The 22,209-nt window shown below is 41.0% G+C and overlaps 1 protein-coding gene and 1 long non-coding RNA gene across 3 annotated transcripts in view; both read right to left on the minus strand.

Annotated features, from left to right (window-relative positions):
* Nucleotides 1-10,179, minus strand: part of LOC139749253 (uncharacterized) — a 324,130-nt gene extending 313,951 nt beyond the window's left edge. The window contains exon 1 of the long non-coding RNA XR_011712939.1: nt 9,928-10,179. This is a non-coding gene — a long non-coding RNA (uncharacterized lncRNA). The remainder of the gene's footprint in view (nt 1-9,927) is intronic.
* Nucleotides 10,180-15,762: 5,583 nt separating this feature from the next.
* Nucleotides 15,763-22,209, minus strand: part of LOC139765478 (glutamate receptor ionotropic, kainate 2-like) — a 123,494-nt gene continuing 117,047 nt past the window's right edge. For both annotated transcript variants that reach the window (XM_071693017.1, XM_071692924.1), the window contains one exon: nt 15,763-20,712. In XM_071693017.1, coding sequence (XP_071549118.1) covers nt 20,641-20,712 — 72 coding nt within the window. In that variant the 3' untranslated portion in view covers nt 15,763-20,640. The remainder of the gene's footprint in view (nt 20,713-22,209) is intronic.

Below are 22,209 nucleotides of genomic sequence, written 5' to 3' on the forward strand. Positions count from 1 at the left end.
TCCATGTATATACAAGAACGACGAATAAGAGTTTAAGCTGAATTCCTGGAAAAAAAAAAATGAAAGTCTTACACAGGGGGGAAATGACTTGTGTGAGAGACCAAGAAATGTGGTGAGTGCAGGAGGAGAGAGAGATGAGAGGCATGGAAGACAGCAGCCCTCCAGGCGGAATAACGAAGTTGAAGGAGCTGTCGAGAGGACGAGGGGGAAAAGTTATCAGCAAGAAGAAATGCAGGAAGGAGAGTCTGAGTGTTGTGGCCAAGGAGGAAGGAAGTAGGAGTAGACAGTTCCTTCCTACCTACCTACCTACCTACCTACGAGTACCTACAACAAGATTTTTACCAGAAGGCAGGGCTAGCGCGTCGCGTTCACCGCACGTCTTGTTTGATGTATAAACCTGTTTCTCTCTGCCGTCTTGTGGACGCAGCTCAGCCTAGGCTGAGTGCTTGCTGGATCTCTGCTAGCACAAAAATACCACCGTATAACACACTCGTCCAGCAGTGTGACCTAACTCTATCTTAACATTCTACACTTGTCCAGCAGTGTGACCTAACTCTATGCTAACATTCTGCACTCGTCCAGCAGTGTGACCTAACTGTGTTAACATTCTGCACTCGTCCAGCAGTGTGACCTAACTCTGTTAAAACTGCACTCGTCCAGCAGCGTGACCTACCTCTATATAGGCTAACATTCTGTCTATATCTCATTCACGGTAATGCTTTTTGTCACTGACCCTAGGCGTAGAAATTTGGGCATGGTGTTGATCTCGATGATGTGAGATGGCCACTAGTGGGGTGAGAATGAGGCAATTCTATATTTTCCACTCAGTCATTAACTACGCAACAAGCGAGGACGACAGTTCATGTCATGGCGTTGGTTCTCGTCAGTCGGCCGCGGGCCAACTACCGGGTCATTTACTGGCCTGGTGAAAATATCTAAGATTAATTAACTCTCATGGCAATGAATCTAGCCAGTTTTCTTAATTAGGGTGATTTACAGGGCAATATAACCTTAGGATGTTGTGCAAGGGTATCAGAACGAGATGGTGTGCGTGGATGTGCCTTGAAGGGAGGGCGAGGGGAGGAGGCAGCCACAGAGTAATCATCCAAATTGCTTACAAAGTCTGAGTTGGGGTTCATTCAGCAGCTGGTGCAGGTGAGGAAGACGGTGATGGGGGAGAGTACGTACCCACAAGTAACCTTCGACAAGCTTTTGTCAAAAGGGTAGGACTACCGTGCAGCGCTTACTTCACCGCTTACTTGATGATAACGCTTTTCACTGTCGCTCCTCTCTTTATATGGTTACCGATCCTGAGTTCATTTGGGAATGACTTCAACCATATGTCATGTTTCTCTTCTAAATGCGTCTGTAATTGCTCCAGGCATGTTTCTTATTTCTTCTGGCAGCACGTTGAAGTCTTTCTTCTTCTTCTTCTTCTCCTCTTCTTCCTTCTTCTTCTTGCAAGGCTCTCGTATATTTCCGCTAGACATGTTTAAAGAATATTCTCTGATATTTGGTCTATTCTGTGACGTTTACGTTTTGGTGTAGCACGTCCGATGTATTCCCATTTTTCTCTCATTTACCGTCTAGATCATGCCCATCCCTGTGTCTCCGTCTTTGGTTTTCTTTATGGGATCCCCATCTCTCACCAGATGGTCTCTTTTCATCTCGCTTTTTGAACGTCTATTTTCGGCTCCTTCTTGCAAATCTATTTTCAACTCTTACTTGAGCATCTATTTTCAACTTTCACTCTCTTGAGCGTCTGTTTTCATTACTCTCATGAGCGATGGTCTTCTAAATGGTTTACAGTCTTAGCCCGAATGATGGTTTCCATTAGTTTACCAACTACGACCGTTAGGCTAGTAGGAAGATAACTGCCAGGCAGTGTGATTCGCTATCTTTTTTTTTATATCATCTATGTTATACTGGCATAATCTCCATTCCTCTGGAACATTTGCCGTTGCGAGCGACGTACTGAAAAGAGAACCCATGGAGTATAAATATCATATGTCTCGCCTCTCTCAGTGTCCTTGGATAAAACTTATCTGTGGCCTGCTATTATATTCACTCTCACTCCATTCAGCGCAATTATCTTGAACTATTACCTGCAATTTCTGGCATTTGCTCAGGGTAATAGATCTGCGCAAAAGCCTCGGTGTAAGAAGTATTTTCCATCCTGCATACGACTCTGGGTTTGAAACATTGGTTTAGGCCTCGGTATAAACTGTGATTACATTACGTAGCGATTACAATTTTTAAACATTTTCTGATCATTCCCTTGGTAATTTCTGGTTATCTATCGGCTAGGGAATACATTATAAGATATTTTCCATGATTATGTGATCAATAGAAGCTTATGATTTTGTTATATCTCAATTATGAAACAAAAAGTTTTCGTGATAAAAATCGTCCTGAAGTATTTATTACCTGCAATTTTTGGAATTTTCCTCAAAGAAATAGATTTGTGTAAAAACCTCATTATAATACGAATATGGGTTTGAAATATGCCCTGTAATAAATTCGTTGAATGATACAATTTCAATATATTTTCTGATCATTCCCTTAGTATTCACTGGGTATTCATAGGCTAAGGGATGCATTAGGAGATATTTTTTTCTAGGATGAAATTATGTAGAGAAACGTTTAGTTATGTTCTACCTCAATTTTGAAAGAAAACTTTTTTTTTGCTAAAAATAATACCCCTTCAAGTGTGAAACTCCTGCCAAATCCAGTGCAAAGAGTTAATTACAGGTGTATATATATATATATATATATATATATATATATATATATATATATATATATACGGAAAGCGAAAGCAAACTTGAACGTTGTTTCAAGAGCCAAGCCAACCCAATTTCTTCCCCGTGTCGCTGGAGATTATGGAAGAGGATTCCAAGGAAGCCGTTTTCAACCCCACGAAGGAGGCGATGTCCTGGAAGTGCTTCGTCTTCAGTCAAGGGAAGCAATATACCTAGTGACGCTGAATCTTATTATTATCGTATCTAACGCAGTGGCTAGTGCTGCACTCGCACGAGGCATGACGGCACAAGAATCACGACTTCGTCAGATGCTGGGTCTCCCCCCCCAAAAAAAATGTACTCACTTTTTGACACCCAATAACACTAAATCTATTTTCTTTTTTCAGATCCCATTGACCCTAAAAATGACAGAAGTCCCTCCCCCCAAAAAAATGTACGCACTCTTTAAATGACAATGAATGCAATGTTTATTGACTTAGAAAGAAGATTAATGGTTGAAATGAATCAAATTCAGTGAGTTTCCAGGGTGTCAAAAAGTGAGTACCTATTTTTTTGAGGGGAGCACCCTGTACATCAACCTCTTCTAGATACGGATCATCATCTCTATACATCGCACTCCCTCGTATGTTTTCAGCGTCTTTTCCTTTCTCTCTTTCATCATCGGATGAAGGCCTAACATCGAGTGGACAGAGAATGAGTTAAATGAAGAACATATACAATCCACATTCTTCAAAGACTCACATCCTGGGTTAGGGAGGCACAAGAACATAAATCTCATGCAACTGACGACTTAGGGAAATGGGATCTTAAACTTGTACGAAACGGGATGAGGCAAGAGGATAAAAAAAGTCTAAGAATTTAAGAGAGAGAGAGAAAAAAAAAAGGAAATAGGAATCAATGAGATTTTGAATATCATTTGTTGACAAGGACGATAGGATACGATGGGAGGGAAGTGGGAGACTTTTAAGATTCAGTGAAGCCGAAATGAGACAGGCAAGAAGACAATGGTCTTGAAAGACAAGAGCGAGGCAAGTTGATGGGAGATAGTGAGACGGTGAGGCAATGAGAGAGAGAGAGAGAGAGAGAGAGAGAGAGAGAGAGAGAGAGAGAGAGAGAGAGAGAGACGTCGCTTTATCAAAAGTTGTGGGTGGGGGAGGATGAGCGCCAGAAAGTAATGGAAAACTGAGAAAATGCCGAAGTTTATAAGGAAAAGAATTGCGAAGGATTTGAGAAATTACTTTTAAAGCAACAGGATAATTCACAGGCTCAAATGTGTCCTGGATGGTTACCTGGAAGCTCTTGGAGGATGTTTAGATGTTATCATTATTATTATTATATCTATTATCATAATGATGATAATGGTATTGATAATGACAATAATGATAATGACAGCGATTATTATAATGATTATTATAATCAGTGAAGGGCGTAAATGGGGAGGTGATAACAAGTAGTGGTGATGTGAGAAGGAGATGGAATGAGTATTTTGAAGGTTTGTTGAATGTTTCTGATGACAGAGTGGCAGATATAGGGTGTTTTGGTCGAGGTGGTGTGCAAAGTGAGAGGGTTAGGGAAAATGATTTGGTAAACAGAGAAGAGGTAGTAAAAGCTTTGCGGAAGATGAAAGCCGGCAAGGCAGCAGGTTTGGATGGTATTGCAGTGGAATTTATTAAAAAAGGGGGTGACTGTATTGTTGACTGGTTGGTAAGGTTATTTAATGTATGTATGACTCATGGTGAGGTGCCTGAGGATTGGCGGAATGCGTGCATAGTGCCATTGTACAAAGGCAAAGGGGATAAGAGTGAGTGCTCAAATTACAGAGGTATAAGTTTGTTGAGTATTCCTGGTAAATTATATGGGAGGGTATTGATTGAGAGGGTGAAGGCATGTACAGAGAATCAGATTGGGGAAGAGCAGTGCGGTTTCAGAAGTGGTAGAGGATGTGTGGATCAGGTGTTTGCTTTGAAGAATGTATGTGAGAAATACTTAGAAAAGCAAATGGATTTGTATGTAGCATTTATGGATCTGGAGAAGGCATATGATAGAGTTGATAGAGATGCTCTGTGGAAGGTATTAAGAATATATGGTGTGGGAGGCAAGTTGTTAGAAGCAGTGAAAAGTTTTTATCGAGGATGTAAGGCATGTGTACGTGTAGGAAGAGAGGAAAGTGATTGGTTCTCAGTGAATGTAGGTTTGCGGCAGGGGTGTGTGATGTCTCCATGGTTGTTTAATTTGTTTATGGATGGGGTTGTTAGGGAGGTAAATGCAAGAGTCCTGGAAAGAGGGGCAAGTATGAAGTCTGTTGGGGATGAGAGAGCTTGGGAAGTGAGTCAGTTGTTGTTCGCTGATGATACAGCGCTGGTGGCTGATTCATGTGAGAAACTGCAGAAGCTGGTGACTGAGTTTGGTAAAGTGTGTGGAAGAAGAAAGTTAAGAGTAAATGTGAATAAGAGCAAGGTTATTAGGTACAGTAGGGTTGAGGGTCAAGTCAATTGGGAGGTGAGTTTGAATGGAGAAAAACTGGAGGAAGTGAAGTGTTTTAGATATCTGGGAGTGGATCTGTCAGCGGATGGAACCATGGAAGCGGAAGTGGATCATAGGGTGGGGGAGGGGGCGAAAATTTTGGGAGCCTTGAAAAATGTGTGGAAGTCGAGAACATTATCTCGGAAAGCAAAAATGGGTATGTTTGAAGGAATAGTGGTTCCAACAATGTTGTATGGTTGCGAGGCGTGGGCTATGGATAGAGTTGTGCGCAGGAGGATGGATGTGCTGGAAATGAGATGTTTGAGGACAATGTGTGGTGTGAGGTGGTTTGATCGAGTGAGTAACGTAAGGGTAAGAGAGATGTGTGGAAATAAAAAGAGCGTGGTTGAGAGAGCAGAAGAGGGTGTTTTGAAATGGTTTGGGCACATGGAGAGAATGAGTGAGGAAAGATTGACCAAGAGGATATATGTGTCGGAGGTGGAGGGAACGAGGAGAAGAGGGAGACCAAATTGGAGGTGGAAAGATGGAGTGAAAAAGATTTTGTGTGATCGGGGCCTGAACATGCAGGAGGGTGAAAGGAGGGCAAGGAATAGAGTGAATTGGAGCGATGTGGTATACAGGGGTTGACGTGCTGTCAGTGGATTGAATCAAGGCATTATTATTATTATTATTATCATTATTACTATTATTACTATTATCATTATTATCATTATCATTAGTATTATCATTATTATAATTATTAGCTTGAGCATGAGTTTGGATGGAGAAAATTGGAGAAAGAGAACTGTTTTAAATACCTGGGAGTGGGCCATGACATCGGAAGTGGGTTATGGTGTCAGGGAGGAGGCGAAGGTGGAGGTGACAAGGAGAAAGGGGAGACGAAATTAGAGGTGGAATGATGGAGTGAAGAAAAAAAAAAATTGAGTGATCTGGGCCTGAACGTGTAGGAGGATGAAAGGCGTGCACGGAATAGAGTGAACTGAAATGATGTGGTATACAGGGGTCGACCTGCTGTCAGTGTTATGAACTAGGGCCTGTAAAGCGGCGGGATAAACTATGGAAAGGTCTCAGGGGCTTAGTTGTGTATAGGAAGCTGTGGTGGCGGTGCATTACACATGACAGCTAGGGAATGGATGTGAGCCAATGTTGGCCGTTCTTCGTTTGTTCATGGCGCTACCTTGCTAACAAGAGAAACGGCTATTTAGAACGAAAAACTATCATTATCATCATTATTATTATTATTATCATTATCATTATCATAGTTGCTACCCTTTATCTGATCTCATGTGAGGAAGGCGTCACAAATGTTTACATGACGTCACGCATGTTAACATCCCTCTGGCGTGATTTCAACAAAAGACGTACTTAACACGTATTTGCTAGTTATATGCCTGAAGCGTAACTGGCCTGATGGATGAGGGTCGAAATTATAACTAGCAAAGGATGGGTTTCAAAAGTATAACTAGCACGAGGAATAACTGGCAAAAGTATAACTAGCAGGAGACATTAATGAGCGCCAAAAGTACAATGAGCAAAGTGTAACTGGTACGAGGGGCTGGGTGCCAGATGTATATGATCAGCAACGATAAAATGAATGCCAAAACATCGCCTGGTCCGAACGATGAGTACTATGAGTCTGAGAGAATGAGGCGGTGCCTGGTAAAAGTTTATATGATGTAAGGGCATCTCTGCCAGGAATGTGTATATGACAAGAAGTGTACCAAAAGTTTTTTTTATTATATATGAGGAGAGGCATCTGAACTACGGGCATAATAAACTTCATACGCTCGCTGGAAGTTCATTAGGCGTGAGTGATGAGTGCCACAAGTTTGAATGATGAGGGAGATTTATATACTATAAAGTTTATATGGCATTAGAGATGTGTATCAAAAGTTTATACGGCGAGAGAGAGAGAGAGAGAGACATGTGAGCGGAGGGTTTATGTAGTGTGGGTGATGTGTAGCGAAAGCCTTGATCGATCTCGGGGAAGCTTGCCAAAAAGCTTAGGAAGACACAGAGGGTAAAGTACATCTGGTGTGAGGAATGAGTCGTAAAACTTTGCATGGTTGTGGTATTTTGTAAAACACGATTTCACTGCGTAAATAACTTGTCCCACAAAAATAATGGAAGTTTATGACGTGTGCCTAAAGTATGTATGGTATATAGAATGAGTTTCGTGCGAATCTATGAAGAGGATAATCATCCATATTCCCAGAAATTAAAGGATGAAGGTAAGAGTAATGAAATGATATCCGAACGTAAACAGTTGAGCGCTATGAGTGTTGAGAGAGCGTTATAAACGTGTCATTGGACTTGTGAGTGTCATACGACTGGCGAGTGTCACATAACTGGCGAGTGTCATAGGGCTGATGAGCGTCACATACATGGTTAGTGTCACATACATGGTGAGAGGAGTGTTACGCGTCTGGGGGTGTGCCAATGGACCGGTATGGAATGTTTAACTCGTAGTGATGAGTGGCCACAGTACGGCTATAACAAAGATTTAAGAAAGTCTGGATCAGTTCTACATCTGTTATGATAGTGTCCGATTTGACTTGTCTCACAGATTCTCAGTTTATGAAAAGCTTTCGTATTTACTAAGGAAGTTCAAGAAATGAATTATTATTATGCATGAAGGAAGGAAAAGAGTGAATCAGGACAAATGGTGGCTGCACTGAAGATGTAATACATTGCAGATAAATTATAATCTGAATTTCATTAGAAATGATGCCGTTATCTGGTTCTTGTTATTAGATACAGTTATGAGAGAGAAAGAATCCAGGATAGATATATGAAAAAAAAGAGAATAGTATGATAAACGTTATATATATATAGACTGTAATTGATCACTAGCTCCTTATCGCCCATCTGATGGTGTACGAGGGAGACACACCCTAACTCCACTTCTTAACTGAGGAGAAACTAATTACTATGATGTCTTTTTCTTCTTCTAAACGACATAACTGACACATTAAATCCCTTTCACCCTCACTAATCATCGCAATGACATATTATTAGTACACTTTGACCTGACTGCAACACTACAAGATCCCCTGATCCAATGAAAAGACGTCAATGACATTTCTTAATATATCTTCATTCCTAATTATTAAGTCACGACATACTCCATTTCCCCCGTCTCCTGCTATATCATACAGTCACGTTACATCGTAAGATTCCCTTCATCCTCCCAACACACGTCAGCAACGATATATAGCTCCCGTCACCCACCATTATAACGTCACGACACTATAAATTTTCCTCGCCCTCTACCGGCGTGTTATGGCGGATTAAACTCCCTCTTAACTTTTCTGAATCACGAAGACACATTATGAAGCCTCTTGCCCACCCTCATACACGACCACACATCATGGATCCTCTCTCTCTCTCTCTCTCTCTCTCTCTCTCTCCTGAAGTACGACGGTAAATTATGATTCATGTTTATCCTCCTGAAGCACGACTACACCAACAGCATTCCTAATGCCCGCCCTGAGGGAAGCCGGCTTGTTTATTCCTCCTCACGTCTGAGGTACGACAGCACATCACAATTCCTCGTGAACCACCTGAAGCACAAGAACGACACGTCGACGACTGACCCTAAGCTGAACGAGTGATATAAGGTATCTGTCATCTACGATACAGGAAGCTGGATAACTTTCTTTCCACTGAGATCCCAAAATTTTGTCTCTTGTGGATCCTGGCGAAGGACTGAATACGACAGACTTGCTCTACTCTCAACCGAGGGGGGTGATATCTGACACTATGTCGTGAGGCATAAAAGAAATTGGAAACGAGAGAAAACGGGTATGTTGGGGGGGGGGGTGGACGTTGGGGGGTTGATGTGAAGAAAGAACATGAAGTCCACTTAAAACTAAACCTGTCTTCAGAAAATCATACGAGTTTGTATAATGTAAAAGAGCCTTGTGGGTGTTTAAGATACTACCCTAAAAGAACGTTATATTTCCATACGCATTATAGCGTACGTGGCGCTGGAATGAGGACATTGTACATGTGTACTGTCTGTGCCATGACTTCCATCTCTGGCTGCCAGTAAAAACGAGCAAGAGGAGACTGGACTACATCTATCAAGAGCAACAAACAACAACCCTCCTCCTGCCTACATTCTTTCCCTCACCTGAGGAAATCTTCAGCAAGCGTCTAAACTCTTGTCTCCTTACTCATCATTTTTCCTCGTTCGCTAATTGTATTTGCGTAAAGTTCCCTGAGCTCCGCCACCTTCAGAATGCGCCGTGTGTCTGTTTCCCACGAACCTCGTAAAAAGTAGGCGAGTGTGATCGTTGCCTGATTGTGAGGATCTATGCTGTCTGAGTTCCAGTGTTTAAGTGGATTTATGCCATGTCAATTAAATGCTTGAGATCTGATAATGAAAATGAGACAGCTTAGCACGCAAGATACTCGAGTCTCACGCCCAGTGCGTCAAATTTGGCAGATTTGCCCATGGAACACATGGACGTTTTTGCTTACAGCAGCTTGTGTACACAAACTATGAAACAACGTCTCGAACAAGGCACTGACCTAGCGACTGCAACAACATATCTAAAAAAAATACATTCTAACGACTATTCCTACTGCACACAGCTTTAATACGCAAGTGATACGAAAAAAGATAAGGCCATGTGTGAAAATAGACAAACATGAATACACAAGATCGCGTACATACCTTTGAGTTCCACTTGGACGTTGAAAAAATACTGCAAACGAAACAGTGGCGTCGCCGCCGTCACGAGACGCAACCAAAATGAGCCTAGGTAGCATTTTTCTAGTACCATAATTCACCATCCACTTCACGCGAAATTCACGATTCTTGGTTTTCCTGAAGTCTATTTGCTAAGAAGTGATACGCTGTACTCAACAATTTTAGATCTGTATCGCCGATGAGGCATTTGTGACAATTTTTGTTTCACTTCTCTAACCGCCGTTTCACTTCCGAAGCCCATCGAGCAATGCGAAGCTCTCGATCACAAAAGCTCGTAATCTTATTCAAATTGAGATCTATACTTGAGAGAACAAATTCTCAAACAAATAAGAAATAGATCTTTTTTGATATACTTTCTGGTATATAGAATATAGATTAATAGTATACATTGCTTAAAGTACTGACGTCCAAATTTTATCATATCATCCATAATAATCAGAAACATTTCATTTGTTTTGCATGCATTTAACATGAATTCACCCCTGGGGCTATTATACCTTTGTCATAAACTTCTTAACGGCCATTCCAGGGTAATTACCCATACCCATTTGTACAGAACCGGGAAGGGAGGTTTACCCCCACGTGTAACTGAACATGTGGAAGAAAATGAAGGAAATTAGTTAAATAATGCAAGAAACTGACAAAAAATGCAAGTATGACGTAGGGTTAACGATGTGCCTTGGACTCCCGTACTGTCGGTACGACACTTCAGTTCACAGTCTAGGTGGAGTTATAGTTTAGGGACACCACGGAAATACATATAGGATTTGGAAGAAACATATTATGATGGACACTTGTATTTAGTTAAAGAGGTTTTGGCCTTATTAGTGTGATTTAGAGCATTGTCATTTACCTTAACAAACCAGATAAGTGGTAGTAGGGAGGGCCATGATGGTTAAGGAAATCTCGGTCAAGTGGAGCACAGGGTTTATGGAATCCTCACCTAATTTCTCCATGTAGCCAAAATTACTTAATTTTAGATGTAATTTGAATGTTGTTTGCTTTCAATTGTTAAGAGTTTTGTATGTTGATTTTTTTATAGGTTCGCTAAGACTTCCACCCGTTATATGAAATCAGTATGACGGAAGGAAATGATAGCATTGCCGCTGGATTATTTTTATGATCATGCTAAAAATTAACGTGTCTCGTCCCCCGGGTAAGCTGAATTGGGTTTCATATGTTTGATTTCTAGTATAGTTTCATTCACTTTAACGTCACATTTTCCCTGATCATCGTTGCCCTCCCCACTATTATGCATATTTTCATGAGAAACGAAAAAAGAATTGAAATTAGCTCCATCTCATCGGTCTGCATTACTTGAACTAAGTATGAGTGTGTTGATATACGTTTCTTCCAAATCCGTTAGATTTTTCTGTTGTGCCCCTAAACTGGAATTTATATGAGTTTTGAAAGAAGTACACTTAAGATATTCACATTCTTTTTAGACATAACGTACAATTGTAGTTTCGAAAGTTTAGAAGAGTGTTGTGAATGAAAAAAAAGATATGATGTTAAAGTTAGATTGATTGTAATTTCATGTTATATTTCATTGTGCTTGAACTCAAATATTTAGCACATTACCACCCTCCTTTTACGCCTAGGGTCACAACAAGGGTCATACCCATGTGTTCAGTGGTTGCATACGTTAATCATGTGAATGTGATTGATGGAAACATAAAAGACTTATATAACTCCTCTCTGGGATCTACGTAGAATCATTAAGAATGTGAGTGGTAAAAGGCCGCGGAACAACCAGATCCGAAGGTCTCAGTTGGCTAAAATTCCTGAATGACATTACACAGTCATGGAAGAAAAAGTAAAGCTACGCACAAAAATTCAGTTGAATAGGTTGGTTAGTTTGGTTTCTCCTTAGCACTGTGTAAATTGTATGTAGTTAAATGATATGGATCAGTGTAAAGAGCTGAGACTTAAGGATTCGAGTGTTCTGAGCCGATTTCTCAAATGATACTCCATGAGCCCGAAACTGAGGTTTAAAGATTCGATCAATCTTATGCTTGTAATTGCTTATATCACAATCATTCTTGTAATGTGTGTCATTTTTGCGAAGTTGAGACCGCAGAAAGGGTTATTCCCGAACCTTTTTCAGTGGTTTGTCGGTAGTGCTGCTTAGAGTCCGGAACGGAGTTTAAAAATTCCTCTGGGTTTTACTTATGATTGCCTCAGTCATGTTCATGTAAGTAATGTGTGTCATTCTGGTTGAGCTGAACCCTTCGGAATCAGGTGTTCCAGGCTGAGTTGTCAATATTTAGAGCTCGAAACGGAGTTTTAAGGGTAGGGCGAGGATCCAAAGATTCGTTCATTTAAGTAACGTGTGTTATTTTGGCAGAGCTGACGCCTTTGGAACCGGATGTTCCGAGACCTTTTATTACTGGATTTCTAAATAATGCTTTTTTTTTTCCCCTAAGAGCCCAGAACGATATTTTAAAGAAAGTTTTTTCAGGTGGGGGTAGGGGTTTCCTCCTTTTTAGTGGCTAGATTATTTTCGTTTTAAGTAGGGTTTCATTCTAGCTGAGCTAAGATTTTCGAACCAAGTGTTCGGGGCCGGTTTCTCGTTATACTGTTTCGAGCCCGTTACGGAATTTTGATGGTGGGTTGTTTGAGTCATTTCCTTATGATTGCCCAGAGCACAGTTTGTTGTGTCCGTCTTATTTGTTACAATTTGGTTAGACCATCGAAATAAGGTGTTTCGCGACATTTTAATACTGGAGTTTTGATTTCTTTACTTTCATATTTATGTATGATTTGTGTACATGACATTCATTTAAGCAATGTATGTCATTTTGGTTGGACTGATGATGCCTAGGGAATCGAGCGTTCCACAACCCGTTATTACCAGATTTTTTTGTTTTTTGTTTTTGCTGTAACGGTAAGAAATATCAGGCTGGAAAAAGAAAAGCATTGCTTTTAAAAGCTTCACGCTCCCTAAATTTTCCCATATTTCTTTTTCTTTTATTTTGAAGTTAAAGTACCGTTGTCAGATATTCTCTGGTGTTCTGGCATTAACCCAAACCCGAAATTTCACCACACCGACAGTGTGGTTGAAAGCACCCTTACTAAGTTCTTAAGGATGCTTAATGGCCCCTTATTAGCGCAGGGGAGTACCTTTGACTCCACAACGGAGATTCTTAACCCAAGGTCAAGGCAACTCGTATCAGTGTCAAGGTAATCTGTGCATCGGTCAGGGCACAATCACATGTTTACCAAATGACGTCCTAGCTTCGTCTCTTCGATGTATATCAACTGACTGTTATATTTCTCTCCTGTGTCTCCCCTGATGATGTGATTATTACACGAAAGTGCACTTGGGAACTTTTCGTGTTTCATTTTCCCCGTGGACTCATAGGAATATATATATGTATATATGAAACGGGAGTTTCCTCTCAGAAATGATGCGAGCAATCACAATACATATCTAAGTTTACCTCAAAGGTTATGTTATGTCTTGAAAGCCAGGCCAAGAAGGTGCTGGTGTAGGTCAAGGAAGTCTGTTGTCTCTCGCTTTGTTCACTATTTACGTGGAGTGAGTTGTGTGCGAAATGAGACGGTAGAGAGACGAAATAGGCTGGTCATTTGGGGTATATAACTTCAGGAAGCAGGCAATGAGAAGTTACTTCAGAGGAACGACGATGGAGAATGCATTTTAGCCTTTTGGTTTCAATTTTGATTTTAGATTTTGGTTGTTCTGTCCGTAGTTTTTCATTAGCGAGACGCTATTTGCGAGTCCTTAATCTTCCTCTACTGAGAAATCAAGACATTGATGATGTGTAGATCTTTTGCGATTAGAAAGTGGTTCATTACCGCAGACATTTTCTGTTTGGAGTATGGGCTGATGTTCCATGGCCTTAAAGAAAACGGGCTGTAATTCCGCATGCCTATTCCTTTGTGGATTACGTGTTTGTACATTTATGAAAAACTGTTTTTCCTAATCTCAAGTCGTAAAGTTTAGGATTGATATGGGTGTAATATGTGTTTTCTGATTAAATAGTATATTTTTGCGTGTGTGTGAAAGCTGGCTCATTCGCGGAAAAGGTTTTGTGTGTTAGAAATGTGGGTTGAAAACCGGTTGAACATTATTGCGTACGAGCGCCTGGGAGCCTGTCAGATTGAATTTTAAGTTCCCCGAGTTTTTGTTTGTAAGACTTTACGTAAATCTGTAATTTTTTTCCCTTTTTGTAGTGTGCGTTGTATGTCTGTCTGTAGGGTTTGTTGAAACCCTGGTTTCTGACGCTTTATTTTGTTTATCTTCTACCTTTTTTTATTGTTTAGTTTTTCTGAGTGAAACTCTGGTTGTAATTTCAAAGGAATTGCGCTGCAATTGTGAGTCTTCCTTTGTTTTTCACCTAATTTAGAATATCTTTTAGCTTCCTTTCCTGTGTGATTCATTTTTCTTTTCTTTACCTTCTAAGCATTCTTCATTATGTTGCATCTCCGCCCCTCTCCGTCCCATCCTATATATACATCTCTCTCTCAGAGCTGCGGCAGCAAGAACTGAGTAAAGTGGCTGTTGAAGTTCTTGAGCCTTGTCTCAAACTTTCTAGCGGGGAAAGTTGGAGAATGAAACTGCAGTGATAGCCTGGTATACGTTAGAGAGAGAGAGAGAGAGAGAGAGAGAGAGAGAGAGAGAGAGAGAGGTGAGAGAATGTGTGTGTGTGTGTGTGTGTGTGAGGCGTGTTAGAGAGTACCTGCTGCAAGCCCCTGGGACGAAACTTAGCCATAATGGCTGGGCAAGCACGAAGCGCTCACCGTTAAGTCTTGCTTGTCTGCTTCTCAAGTTGCCACCTGATTACATAATCATTTATTCTTTGGTTCATCTAGGAGTGTCTTCAGACACATAACTATTTTTTTTTTAAGTTTTTCTGTAGATCTGTGCATGGTTCGTATTTTTCCCCGACAGTGTATGGAATTGTCTTTCTAGCTTCCTGTTTGATTTATCGTATGTTTTCTCCTGATTTATTTTCATATCCCATGGTATTCATGAAGATTTGATACCTCTTTATCTTCCCTGCCGAGAGGCTTTTAGGTTTAACATGTTTTCTTTAAGACCTTCTGTTTAAGGTACGTAGATTAATATAAATCTCTCTCTTCTTTCCAAGCTACACAGTTGCACTACTTTCTGCCTTTCATACTAGATCGCATGTTCAGTACCGTCGATTTTGCTCGTGAGGTGCTTCTAAATTCTTTATAATCTATATGTTTCAGTTTGTTTCTATGGTGATCCTAGAACGCATCAATATTCACATTTGCTTCTATGTACATTAAAGAATGTTATCACTAGGGTTCTCCCTACTGTAATGAAAGCCTTCCAAATCATGCTGCTCATCTACTGACTAGAACTATATTCTCAATCTCTTCTCTGAAATCTAGTGTGTTACTCATGATGACATCCAAGTCTTTTACCTTTGTTCCACCTTCTACTCACTTTCTCTTTCGGGCCTTTATATAGTAGCGCCAATGTATTTTTTTCTTGTTCCATAACTTATTTGCTGCTCAAATTCATCCTCATCAAATTGCATGATTCACGTTGATGAGATGGCATTAATCTTCATTTGTCCATACCGTATTGGCGATCATAAATGAAAAACAGGTAGCAACCTCCGCAGACTTTTACCTTAATAAATGTAATTCGTTTCTGTATATGTCTGGGGGCCTTCGCTCTTCCTCATGATAGGAGAGTGTGAGCCTTTTCATCTCATTGCCGTTTCGTGTTGTATCTGACCACATTCGTCACTGGTAAAGCCATACATGAGGCAATCGAAGGAACGAAATGAAACACATACGTAAATATTAAATCTTATTATTATTAATTTCTATTGTTTCATATTAACGTAAAATCTCTTATTTACATATTTATTTTTTTTTATATTTGCATCATAAAGTACGAGATAAAACTTTCATGGATACATATGTCAACGAGATAGAACCTACCAACAATTTGCTAGCCTTCGTCCACAGTAAACCCTGACAGTGTGGTCAACCCCACCTGCTTGCAGGCTCTCACGCGCAGGCGCATAGCCACAAAACCAACACACAGGGAAGGGGGTCTCTCCCTCCACATGGGAGAGACACGTAAAAATCATACATTACACAACAGGCTCCTCGTACCACCCACCCATACTCTCCATAAGGTCATATGAAACACTCACCCCGTCTCGCGCAGGCCAGCACTGAAGACTGCGAGTAGCAAGAGCTTAACAGATGTATTAACATTCCTGGTCAAGTGTAGAACAGGTTAGGGCAAGCGTGGTATAAAGGTTTCGCTCCGATGTACAAAAACTGTCCTTGTTAAAATATATATACACACATACACACACACACATACACAATGTATACTCATTCGCATACACGCAATATATATATATATATATATATATATATATATATATATATATATATATATATATATATATATATATTTTTTTTTTTTTTTTTTTTTCATACTATTCGCCATTTCCCGCGATAGCGAGATAGCGTTAAGAACAGAGGACTGGGCTCCTGAGGGAATATCCTCACCTGGCCCTCTTCTCTGTTCCTTCTTTTGGAAAAAAAAAAAAAAAAAAAAAATCACTGGCACCAGCTAAGTGGGCGATGTCCGTACTTCTGTTGCTTTTGACCTCGACCATGATGGTGTACCTGTATAACTCTACCTTGCCTCTACCGGAAGTCTTACTTTGGACAACGTCAGAGTACAATTTCTCAAGTCTCTTGCGATAAAGAAAATGACAAATTAATATGTGGAGTACGAGGACTGAGACAGCCTCGACAAACCATATTTTGAGGTCGTGAAGTTCTATTGATTAATGAGGATTTTTTTTCTTTTCTTTCCAGTCTCAAAGAAGCTCCATTAATCATGCGTAATCTATTATAAGTTGCCCGAGAACAGAATGAGATCGTGTCAAACTTGAGATGGAGTGAATATTAATGTGATGAGTTTTGATGCCATGGTGAATTTATTTATGTGATTACGATTTGTGAATTACGGGGAGAAAGTTTATCATACGTATGTGTATGTATGTGTGTGTGTGTGTGTGTGTGTGTGTGTGTGTGTGTGTGTGTTCTGGAGTGATTAAACATCAGAAACCTGTTCTCTTGAAGGATATGTACATTTGTGTATCATCCATCTAGGCTTCCTCCATATCGCTATCACCTTTCCTTTAGTAAACTACTTTTCGCTTCTTGTTGATCTTTGAACAATTCACTGATCTACACTAACGGTAGTAACGAAGGGAATACGTACGGTAACAAGAATACTTTATAAGCCTAAACTGAAGGAACGTCGAGTATATGATCATGATATTCTTCCCACTGAGTGTAGGTGTTTTTCTTGGCTCTGCGGGAGGAAAAAACGTCCAGTGGATACTCACTACTTGAAGTTTGAACACCACGGGTAAGATCTCGATGTATCCAAAGCTGATGCTAAACTCCCGTTCGCGTGGCATTGATATTTTCTTTCCTTCTCACTGAAATATGATTTTTTCTTTTTCGTAACTTTGGGTCTTCACGGCGTGTGTCTGACTTCAGGTAATCAAAGGAAAAAAGAACTTGGGGATTTTTTTTTTAACATTGTCATCCATAATGTATGAAGTGCGAGTTGGAGTCATGGTTATGAAACTCGTTATAATCATATTTGCTGCCTCGCTCAGGGTACGCGAGGATGCAGGGAGCAGCAGAGATACGGAAGTGTGGAAATGAGGGAGGATTAAGACCCGAGGTACACCGGGGCCGGTGCGACGTTGTACCTTCCTGTCACACAGACACTCGCACGCACACACACACACACACACACACACACTGAGGAGATGTTCAAGAGATGGGGACCTCACTAAAGTAACCCCCCCCCCCCCCTCACCGTATAATATGAATAGGCGATTCCTCATACGTGACACACACACACACACACACACACACACTCCTGTATTTTTACACACACGACTTTACCAACAACATGAACCCGCCTGTCGTGCAGGGTACACACACGTAATACAACACACATACACACACACACACACACACACACATCATTATTGTTCTGCAGTCACCCAAAAGTACAAGAAGTGACGCTGAAGCCTTGATGCACTCACAACCAAGTGACGTCAACAAATTATATACAGCGAGTCACCCACTGACCCCCGTGATAGACAGGGATCTGATAATAGCAGTATAGAAATATAGATTATTCTTATGATTACGACTTCATCCTTTCGCAGAATGAAGGCTGATCTGTATATCCATCTGTAGCATAACTAACAAGGCCGTCAGCTTACGTCTCTCCTCAAAGCATGACTCTATTCATTGTGTATCACCAAGAGAGGCCCAGTCAGGGAACGTCTCTCAAAATAAGGTCTCATCAGCTGAGACCAGTCAAAGGAGGTCCCTCAAATATAAAGTATATCACTAAGGGAAATCAGTCAAAGGGAGATCTATCATGTATAACAGTCTGATTAGCAGAGCCCGGCCAAGGGAGTGACCCCTCAAGTACACAAAAGGCAGACAAACCGGCTCTGAAGAATGAAAGACCCACGGTCCCAGCCCATCTGAGCTCGGCGCTCGAACACTTGGGATCAGACGGTAATCCACCGAGTCAGTCATGAGTTCCTTCCGTTTATCACTGTATCTTCCTTTTCTTCTGGTTATTCACTGTCTTTCGTTCACCTTAACAGGGAATCCAATATTACACTTGAGCAACTCCTTCTTCCACTGGTATTTGTGTATGTAGCCCATGTTATGATGTCTTGGCGGAGGAATGGGTGGCGTAACGCATTGATAAGGGTCGACTCTTACACGAGGTGTTGGCCCTTACCCAAGGGGTTGGCCCTCTCACAAAGGGTTGACGCTTCCACTAAAGGTTTTCCCCCTTATGTCGTATTCCCATACGAGTGGTTCCTGGCTTGGCATCTGTCTGAGTAAGAGTGCAGTATAGAAGTAATATATATATATATATATATATATATATATATATATATATATATATATATATATATATATATATATAATGTTCATATAAGCTGTACATAACATATTAATCTATTTACAACAATATTTTCAATTCTTTCCCAGAAGTCTGTGGGTGCTGCACTTTTGATCGCTTTTACTGCAGGCTTCAAATGTGCTGAAATTCTTTTCCATTTTTCTTACTCACTGAAGCAAAGATTTTTCAGGTCGGATAACGGGTACACTTGGCCACTGGCCTCTGACTTTTATTTCAACTTCACTTAATTCTTTTTGCACCGTGATAACATCCGTCCTCACAGTCTTACTTCACTATCTTCAAACTTCATTTTTCGTATTACTCTACAATCCCGCTTTACGTCCTTGGTAAAACATTATCTGCTTTCATTTCGCATCATCTTTTCTTTCTCTCTCACTTTTTCTTAAGATATATCCCCTTTTGAAATAGTTTCTGAAAGCTGTCTTTTATATCTTTACATTTTCTTCGCGACATCACTACTATTTTCCTTTTCCTAACGACGTCCTCCCTGTTTTATTAATTACTTTTTCGATTTCAATTCCCTCTCATAAAAGAACACGCCTCTCTTTCCATTCGTTAAGATATTCCTTTTTAAATCGCATATTTCCAGTAGACATCTTCAGGCTTCCCTTTTTATTAAGAAAATAGTCTTTCTCATTTTCCTTTTCAATATATATTCACCTTTCACTTTCTCTCAATATAATAGCTTTAACGTGTCACGCTTGACATTTCTTTCACACTGAACTTTGTCGTGAGAACGACTTTCGCTCACTTTGGTATCACATACTCTCATATCACTAACATCAACACTCTCTTCCAGTTGATTCTCTCCATCTTTCCTGTTTCTCTGTGAAACGTTTCCTAATTGAAGGATCCAGAACATATAACCGTCCAACTCCACGATCGTCAATAGGATTTCTCTTACGCATGTAATGTACTCGCCTCACTTCATACGCTGAATTCATTAACTAGACGCGTTTCACTCGTCATTCGTTACGCAGCCCTTGCGATCCTTAATTTGTCACAAAGATTTCCAATATTCAGCAAACGGCAAATTGCACCAGGGGACGTAATACTCCTACGTAGGAACCAAAGGGGCACGACCCGCGTCTCAAGGAAATCTCGATCTCGGTCCCCAGCCTCGAGAGGTGTCGGTGGAGGTGGTAGGAGGGCTTCTCCTGAACGAGGTGGGCCTTCCTGCAGGTGATGCAAACGTCTCTCAAAGGATGAGGCTGCGATACAAGAGATGAGCCTCCATGCAGATGATTGTGATGGAGGTGAGAAGTGAGAACACTCTGCGTGAGGTGTGGCCTCACTCCAACAGGTTGGGGTGGCTCCTGCAGGAGGCGTAGCTTTATTCCAACAGGTACGGAGTGCTCATGCAAGAGGAGGTGCCTCTTGCAGCAGATAGGTCATCCAGGAAAAGGTGGGTCATTTGAAATGGTGCTCCTTTCTACAAAAGGTGGTGGTTCCTCGTGCAGCAAGCCAGAATCCCCGACACAAAGTTGGCTTTTTCGCATGATGTCTGTCATTTCTATCAATGGCGCTTTCTCTTTCAACAGATGGCTGTTCCCGCAGCAGTTGGGTACTTCTGCAGCAGGTGGATTCTTGTACAACAGGCGGGTCTTCCTGCAAATGGAAGTACTTCCCTCTGCAAGGAATGGACCCCTCCTGCTATCCAGTACCAATAGCTAGGGATTCGCAGGGTCGAACTGAACCACAGACGACTTTCTGAACTCAACTGTTGGTAACAAACCATTCTCCTGGAAGAAAAGAGAAGAGAAGGGATGACTTAGATTGTACATGTAGTTCAGGATTATGAATATGCTAGAAATATGCGAGTATGTCTGCACCCATCACTGCACACTTAAGATATTTCCACTAATCTAACTAACTAGTGCTTTTTTCAGCACTGAATGCCCTGTATTTTTGTCCTATTCATTTTCATCATCATGGTCCCTGAAATCATTACATTATCAAGGTTTTGTCAAGGAATGAGGTAGACAGTCATGTGGCGCCTGTAGGTGTTTAGGACGGCAGTGGACCTTGTGATACAAGTCGGTACCTCGCGATGCAGTGTGCTACGTCAGTCTGGCCACCGCGACTCCGTCCATCTCTCTCGGGTTGTGGCTATTGTTCTGTCTTCGTCTGGTACCAGTACCCACTTTGCCGTAGCAAGATAGAGAGCGATTCATACGTAAATACACACTCACAAAAATGATCTTGTTACAAATGTAATCGTGAATAATAATGCGTTAAGTATTATCATCTTAAATCGCTCTTTAAGAATATGCTAGATTTTCTTAGTTTTTTTCTCTCGTATAACTCGATTATCTTAATGACCCCCAATTAGTTGATGATAGGCTTGAAGCCCAACTAACCAACCTTAGAATCGAGAGATTACAACTGGCATGTATTCTGCGCGCGCTTCTTCACCAGAAATGTCCCAAGCCTGATTCTGTAATACAACCAGTTTGACGCCACAGTTATTGCACAATGCCCCTGGCATCATGTTGTTACGTCCAGTTTGTAGGTTTACTCACGCTTCCCCATCGTCGTCATGGGGTGTGTTTACACCAGAGAGAGCAGGCAGGATTGGCTGGAACGTAAACACAAATTAACGTCATGGGAAAGAATGGTGGGTAAAATTACAGTTTAAGGGCGCCACTGTAGTTCTCTACTGAACTGTAAAAAAGGTTTTATCACTCCATTTCCACTACTTAGTACAGTTCATTGAAATGTCCGCAGCATGATTCAAAACACTGATTAACATTCTACAATGGTAAATAAGGCGTTAGTGATGAGTGTTTCGAACTTCAGACAAACAGTGCAGCTACATCTACCGTCCGTTAAGGAATACCACTCCGCGGAGTCTCAAAGCCACTTTAGTGGTAAATCGACCTTAAGAGTTACAATCACCGCTCCCTTGGTGTGATAAACCCTGGGTATTGCATCATAACTACAAGGGGAAGTTGCTGACGAGATAGAAGTACAAAATTCTGGTTTAGGAGAGCATACAGAATCCAAGATAAATTTGAATATTCTGATGCTCTTACGTCAAGTATACGTATATATCCAAGTCAGGTACAGACAGACAGACAGAGGGACACGGGTTATCTGTTGCCAGGCCTGATTTTAACCACTTCAGGACAATGGTATTACACTCGGGTGTGATTGCCTGGTTCTGACCTACTAACCCTCCAGTGTTTAGTCAGAGATCATGACATTAAACCCAATGGTCGTCCGGTCTTGCACCAAGA

Source organism: Panulirus ornatus, chromosome 1, assembly GCF_036320965.1.
Source record: "Panulirus ornatus isolate Po-2019 chromosome 1, ASM3632096v1, whole genome shotgun sequence".
NCBI lineage: Eukaryota > Metazoa > Arthropoda > Malacostraca > Decapoda > Palinuridae > Panulirus > Panulirus ornatus.